General features: G+C 40.6%; 1 protein-coding gene across 1 annotated transcript; it reads right to left on the bottom strand.

Moving 5' to 3' along the window:
- Positions 1-2912: 2912 nt before the first annotated feature.
- On the bottom strand, positions 2913-7612 carry TMEM231 (transmembrane protein 231). The gene is made up of 6 exons (XM_010168569.2): positions 7502-7612; positions 6483-6611; positions 5016-5159; positions 4650-4731; positions 4411-4516; positions 2913-3102 (listed from the first exon to the last, which is right to left on the bottom strand). Exons 1-6 carry the CDS (start codon positions 7610-7612, stop codon positions 2913-2915), a joined length of 762 nt encoding a protein of 253 aa, XP_010166871.2.
- Positions 7613-7626: the final 14 nt, after the last annotated feature.

The raw sequence follows: 7626 nt of genomic DNA, 5'->3' as shown, positions 1-7626 counted from the left end.
TATGTTGCTTAGCAAGCTAAAGGAAAAAAAACCTTAGAGAAAGACTCCTCTTTCCTAAAGCTTATTTAATGTTAGTTGCAATGGATTCTCAGTTAGGTATTTTCCTTGTTCTTCAGTTTATTGCTACAGCTGTAAAATCTTACCTACCTTTTTTTTTTTTTCATTGCTTGGTTACTAAAAGTGGTAGAATGCCTCTCCAAGCTTGAAAAAGGAGCCAGAACTATGAACCAGGAACTATGGTCAGTAGAAAAGTGATCCAGGAAGTAACCACAGCAGAGGTACCACAAATAGGATTTTTTCCTTACTGTAGTCACATCTGCCTTTACTGCCCCTTTTACACTGCATTCACTTACTAGTCCCAGTCATGAAACACACCTCTTTCAAAAGAGAGGGATTGCTTCCAGTCATACTAAACAGTTACAAGCCACCTGCAAGCAATTAACTCTTTTTTATTTCTTCCTTTTAATTTAAGTAGTTCTCCTCTTAGAATCATAGAATCATTTTGGTTAGAAAAGACCTTTAAGACCACTGAGTCCAACTGTTAACCCAACACTGCCAATTCCACCTCTAAACCATGTCCCTAAGCACGGCATCTACACATTTTTTAAAAACCTCCAGGGATGGTGACTCAACCACTCCCCTGGTAAGCCTGTTCCAATGTTTGACAATTTCTTTTTAGGGCCAATAGCCCAACCTAAGTGCTCTTAAATTACTGTAGAGGATTTTTTCCAGCTTTCCGCTTCTAAAGGAAAATAGAACATAAGGATACTTTTATCTGTATTTCATGAACCAGACGTATTCACCATTTCTTATCTCACATGCATTCACTGAACTGCTGCTCTGAGCAGCGTTATTTGTTATAACTTCATGTGGAAGGATACAATAGGAGAAAAAAGTGCGGTAGGGATAATAGAGTCTCTCAGTATTACTGTTGTTTTCTAGCATCATCCTCTTTCACATTCCAGTTGCTACCTTAAACAGGCTTCTGTTCAACTTGGAGGACTGTTACGCATTCAATCTTTGTGGGAGTAAAACAGCTCAAACTCTCAAAATGGGGTTCTATGGTCTCTCCAGAGATTTCTATCCCTTGCTTATGCCCGCCCTAATGCTTGTATAGACGTATAATCAAGTTCATTCAGGAAAATTACTTGTCTGAAGAAGTGAATATATTTGGTAAAGATGATCTTCATGATAATGAACTCCCTGAATTAACTCATGCAGTCACACAAGCACTATCCCCACTGCAAGGGAGAAGAGATGGGACTACAGCAGGCCAGATGTACATCAGCTTGAGATATTGGGGTAACATGCTCACAGGCCCTTTCATTCATCTTGTGTAGTGCCTAGAAACGCTAAAAAGCGGTAGACAGTTGCTTTGACTCTGTGCACTCTGATATGAAGCCAATTATCAGTAGACCTAGGCTGCCAGGTACAAACTTCAAAGAGCAAACTAGAGATTTCAAACCAAAATATATATATGTACATACAGCAAACACTCCTTGCAATAATTTACAATTCACATATAAGTAAATAGGTTTCACAAGCACAAAAGTGTGTTTAATAACAAAGCATAGCTCCCCGCATTAACGTTTCACTTGCATTGAAGAATAAGCTGGAGTCCATCCATTGTGTAAAAGTTGTAAGAAATGCAAGCTACAAAACTATAAAGTTTAAAATAAGCTTAAACAGAAGTTCAAAAAGAAGCTGTCTGCTTTAAAAAGGGGAAAAGAAAAAGCAATAGGCAGGTCTCCAAACTGCCAGGATGTTGAATTCTAGAGGATAATGGCCAAAAGATGGGGTACTGCTGTACAAGTTGCTCTTTCACATTTCCTAGCTGCACCATATCTTAAGAGTTCAAGAGAACGAAAGACATTCAGAATTTTGTTAACTAGCATCTAGAATTGTTTCAGACTCTCTCCTGCCATGACACTACTTTGCTAGAATTAAATCTTAACTACAAAACTGAAAACACATTGGAAATTTTGGTTTTTTTCCCCTTTTAAGCTTGTCTGGCATAAAAAGTAAGCCCAGAAAGAGACAATAAAATTAAATAATCTTCCCTATCACCACAACCTCCACCAAGAATAAGTGACATACAGTCCTTTAGTTCTCACCAGGTTATTAGAATTGATTTAATTTTCATCTGTTCTAAGTTATCATTTAAGTTCTGAAAGTAACTATTCACTTGGTTTGGGACTCTGAAGCCTCTCTGGTAGTTTCTTTGTTAGTTTTCTTTAAATAAATAACAGGCTTCTCTGTTATACTATTCCCAATTCACAATTAATGGTCTAGTGCTACAGTAATAATGCCAACAGTAAATGACTGCGCAAACCTTGCAGACACCCACAGCCCAGTTTCTAACATCCACCTTGAATTTATCCATCATCCAATTTAGTAACTACATCTGTGAGCACATACACAGTTACAGAAGCGTGGCTCTGACTGTAACTCATCCATACATTTTTCCACATTCCCTATATTTTTTCCTTTCATAGTGCACATAAATGCATGTACAAATAGCTCTTGACAGAACTCTAACTCAGCAGTGAATTTATTTACAAGACAGTTAAAATGGCTTATGCTGTTACTGTTAGCATATTATTTTCAGTCTTCAAGGTTTAGCAAATTAATATAATGCAAAAGCAGTCTCATTGCTTTCTACTGGGTTTTGAAGCATGTTCTGGTTGCAAAAAAATAACTAGGTTCTTCTTTAACTGTCAAAAATACTAAAATTTTCAGTCCCAAAGGAGTGTTCCCAGAGAAACACCTGAATGAACAGGTATTTTTAAAAAGGAAGCACAAACAGAACATACTTACAAAGTTCTGATCTTCCAAAGTAAAAAGCGTATAGAGAATAAAAACAGGTATCTATTTTTGAACTTCATTTCTTTAAAGTGTTCCCAGGCATCTCCTCAGGACTGGTGCTGTTTGTAGGACAGTACTGGAGACACCGGCAGAACAGGCGATATTGGAGTTGTAGTCAACAACTGATTCTGGAACACAAACATTTTAATCCTACCAAACACCCAAAGAAAGATAAGGAGAATGCTGACATACTGGATCCAGGCAAATTTAATCACTTCCCAAAATCCGGGCTGATACTTAAAGAAAGTCAAGGAGCATTAACGAATTCTGTGAGGGTTATTATTTGGTGAGTTTACCTTGCATACAAATTTCTAATGATTTGCTTTAGGTCACAGAACACAGTATCGTTCCATCCAAAGGGACCTTGACAGGCTTGAGAGGTGGGCCTGTGCTAACCTCATGAAGTTCAACCAGGCCAAACGCAAGGTCCTGCACCTGAGTCGGGGCAATTGAAAACATAAATACAGGCTGGGCGATGAATGGATTGAGGCCAGCTCTGAAGAGATGGACTTGGGAGTGGTGGTGGATGAGAAGCTCAACATGAGCCAGCAATGTGCGCTTGCAGCCCAGAAGGCCGATAACCGTATCCTGGGCTGCACCCAGAGCAGCATGGGCAGCAGGTGGAGGGAGGGGATTCTGCCCCTCTACTCCACTCTTGTAAGGCCCCACCTGGAGTGCTGTGTCCAGTTCTGGAGCCCCCAACACAAGAGAGACATGGACCTGTTAAAACGAGTCCAGAGGAGGGCCATGAAGATGATGCGAGGGCTGGAGCACCTCTCCTACGAGGACAGGCTGAGAGAGTTGGGGCTGTTCAGCATGGAGAAGAGAAGGCTTCAGGGAGATCTTACAGCTGCCTTCCAAGACCTGAAGGGGGCCTACAAGAAAGCTGGGGAGGGACTTTTTACAAGGGCAGTTTAATGATAGAACAAGGGGTAATGGCTTTAAACTGAAAGAGGGCAGGTTTAGATTAGACATTAGGAAGAAAGTCTTTACTGTGAGGATGGTCAGAAACACTGGCCCAAGTTGCCCAGAGAACTTGTGGATGCCTCCTCCCTGGAGGTTTTCAAAGCCAGGTTGGATGAGGCTTTGAGCAACCTGGTCTAGTGGAAGGTGTCCCTGCTGATGGCAGGGGGGTTGGAACTGGATGATCTTTAAGGTCCCTTCCAACCCAAACCATTCTACAATTATGCTTTGCTAGTGGCATCCATGACAGATTGGGACAGTAGGTGCTGCAGGACCAAAGCAAGACTTACTAAGGATATTCACTGTGAATGGCTAAGACACTGCCTTAAAGGCCAGTTCATTAAGGCTGAAAAGCAACACAAGTTCCCAGTAGAGAAAGTCAAACAGTGGTTATTCAAGCAGAACCATCTGGACAAAGGGGCAAATAGGTCTTCAGTTAAATCCAGAATATAGCATTTGCTTTGCTAACAAAGGAAAAGTTCAGCAACAAGTCTGGAATAAAAGTTTTCATTTGGCCTATACGTGAAGGCCCAAATAACGCATCCTAGTAATGTCAGAGTTTATGCAGTTTTCAAAGGATATAAGATAACTTCCACTGGGTAATGAATAGTGGCATTAATGATAAATGGTGTATCTGTTGCTCTTCCAGTCATCCAAACAGGGTTGGGATCTAAAAAGACTGTTGTCACTAAAATGGGGAAAGAAAACATACAGGTTAAGGGGCTTTTCAGTCTTAATAGAGAATTCAAATCCTCACAGAACAGTTGTCAATATGCTAACTACTGCTGTCCTGTAATTCACAGCTATATATTCAGGCTTACCATTTCTATCCCAATATGCTGCAATGATGTTTGTTAGATCATAGTCATCCGCAAAAGGACTTGTGCCATTGACCACAGACACCTGTTACAAGGAGATGCTTACATCATTTGTCCGCTCTTCAAGAAAGTAATTCTACAGAGTTTCTTATGCAATGTAGCCATGCCCTTGAATCAATGCACAGGGAATAAACATCAGACCAAACATCGTGGCAGAAGAACCTCTTCCACCTTTCAGCCTAACAAGAAAACACCAGCTCCAAAGTTCTAGGGTCCACTCTGTGCAAGAGTACAAATAATTGGGGTATAATCTATGGTACCAGGAGGATAGAGGGGGTAGAGATAGAGGAAGAAAAATAGTTTCCTCACATTGTATCTGGTATCCAGTCCACAATGCTTAAGTAATTGCCTCTGGTTCAATTTCAGGTCTCCATTCATATAGAGCTGAGATCCTGGCACAGGAGAAAAAAACTGAAGAAAAGCCATGCTCTGCATCACAAGTGTTGACATTCTCTGAAATGGTGAACATGAGAAAAGATAATTTAGGGACACGGTGCTCAAGGACAACACAACACATTTTTCTACCTCTTGGTATCTACAGATTTTCTGCATGGATTAGATTTTTTTCTGACTCCCATGTTTCAAATCATCACATTGGTCTAAACAAGGGAATATCAAGTAAGAAATACTATTTTTTTTTTTTTTAAGTGAACTACATTAGTTATTAGTTAACTAACTTTAGAAACCAAACAAAGTTCCACAGGAAATTCAATGAAGTCCAACAGTCTGTGGCTAATGACAGAAAGATTTGACTTTTCATAACATGTGAAAAGCAGCAAGATGACGAAACACATTCATTTGAGACACACTTTAAAATACTCAGCAATGAAAGCCAGCTAAGGACTCCTGCTCTGCCATAAGGACCAAACAAGGAAGTTCATTATGAACCACTCAATCTGAAAGAAAATTTTCACATTCACTGTAAAACAAAGGTGTTGTGAATGTTGGAACTCTCTGTGATACTAATCACTGACCTAATACTTCAGCACAAATTTAGGACTCTCAGGCCTTTACTCTGGGCCTCATAGGTTTAAGAATGTTTTCTACACCACACTGCTATGCTTCCTAAGCTTGTCCATCTGCAATCAGCAAGAACCGCTTGGATAAACTAAGCCTAATCTCTCTAGTAAAACAGCTTCTTGTCTGTGTGGCTGCATCCAACACAGCTCTACATCATCACTCCTTTCAGATGCATCCATGGGTTCTCTGTGTACTAGTGTTTTACTCACTGCTTTGGGTATTGATAGCATTGCCATTTGAGCTACAATGGCAGCAGAATTTTATTTTCCTGTCTCCCTATAACATCTTCTTTCCTGTCCCAGTTACAAGATACAGAAGATCCTGGCAGATGATTACCATTGCTTCAAGTAAGCAAAATCTATGGAGTTTTAGGCTGATGCAGCAGCCTGCCCCTCCACCTCAGTAAGCTAACTAGTTATGTCAACACACAGCCGTATGTAAGAATGCATACTTCTGCCTGCTGCAAGACTCTCACTCAGTTCTTTCTTGATACCACCCACACCAATATCCACTGTTGTACATCTCTGTCCTCTACTGCTGCACTAAAGGCCAAGAGAATACACAGCTTAAAAAAAAAAAAAAAGAAATCTAACAAAACATATCAAAATATGCAACAGAACTAGAATAGAAATGACCCAGCAGAGGAGGAAAAAAGTTAAATATTTGATAGGAATATCTTTCAGATAGGAATTTCAAATATGGAAAGATTCTTTCACCCTTGACATAACCACTACAAATAAAACTAAAAATGCTCACGTAAAGCTGGTAGGAAAAGAGTAGAATCAGCTGAACACCAACTACATGCTCTGTAGGTTGTAGTGGAAGTTCCAATTTAAAATGCAGCTGATCCATTTTGCCATCTTGATTTTTGTCTTCTTCTCTAGTCTAAAAGAATCAATAAGAATTTTTTTTAAAGACAGGAACTTCCGTGAGAAAGAAAAACAAAAACAAACAACAACAACAAAAAAAGTAAAACCGCAGGGGATCTCCACAACTGCAGCATGCACATACTAAGGAAGCAAATAAACTGCATGGTTAGGAAAGCAATGAAAAGCTGCTTGACTTTATAGACACAGGACTAGAGACAAGCAAGCAGCCTGCAATTTTGTCTGTTAAACAATGTCTCATATGCCCTCCAGGGAGAGGAAGCTCATCAGACTCTTCAAGGTCTCTTCTGCCCTATGCCATTCCAGCCATCTTCCCTGCACACTACAAAGCATGCCTTAGTGATAGATCTTCTGTCACATCCTGTGTGAATATGTGTCTGATGGTCAGGCTTTTGCCTCTTGCCATTGCAGCCTGCTTCTTAATGGCCTCTGTATGCCAGTTCCTGGTTGTGAGCCAAGGCTTGCAAGACTTCCGTGCCACAAATACCCAGTACTTCAACTATTTGCAAGCATAACAGGACTCATAACAGAGGTAATGCAGAAAAATAACTGCCACTGTTGAATCTCAGAAGGAAAAATGGCCGCAGGTCAGAGGCTACGTGCTTTAGAAAGCACACACCTGCTTTCAAAACCAGGGGCTACCTACCAACCCCTCAAACTTCAGATCATGATAAGCCATATGGCAGGGGGGCAGGAGGAGCACAACTGATTTAAAGAGACTAGTGTGTTCAGGCAAACCATCAGTGGTGCTTAGGGACATAGGTTAGTGGTGGACTTAATGTTAGGTTAATGGTTGGACTTTACCATCCTAAGGGTCTTTTCCAACCTAAATGATTGTATGATTCTATAGCACTGAGAGGGAGTAAAACTGGACTGGTTAAAAATCACTTGTCCCAGGCGAATTTTGTCATGAGGCACAATGTTCCACACGAAGCTCCAGCTACTTGAAGGCAGCAGTGCACGAGAGGACGTCTGCTCACAGGCACCGCCAGCACTCATCCCCTAGGCCCGCT

The sequence above is a fragment of the Antrostomus carolinensis genome, unplaced genomic scaffold (genome assembly GCF_000700745.2).
Source record: "Antrostomus carolinensis isolate BGI_N321 unplaced genomic scaffold, ASM70074v2 scaffold23495, whole genome shotgun sequence".
NCBI lineage: Eukaryota > Metazoa > Chordata > Aves > Caprimulgiformes > Caprimulgidae > Antrostomus > Antrostomus carolinensis.
The sequence above is the reverse complement of the archived record's forward strand: the minus strand, read 5'-3'. Positions and strand labels throughout refer to the sequence as shown.

Excerpts from the sequence above, each read along its gene's own strand:
- TMEM231 (XM_010168569.2), bottom strand. The coding sequence starts at position 7,612 with ATGAGTGCTGGCGGTGCCTGTGAGCAGACGTCCTCTCGTGCACTGCTG. Across the intron at positions 5,160-6,482 it reads TCTTTTCCTACCAGCTTTAC|AGAATGTCAACACTTGTGAT; the intron begins GTGAGCATTTTT and ends TCACCATTTCAG. Across the intron at positions 4,732-5,015 it reads GACTGGATACCAGATACAAT|GTGTCTGTGGTCAATGGCAC; the intron begins GTGAGGAAACTA and ends TCCTTGTAACAG.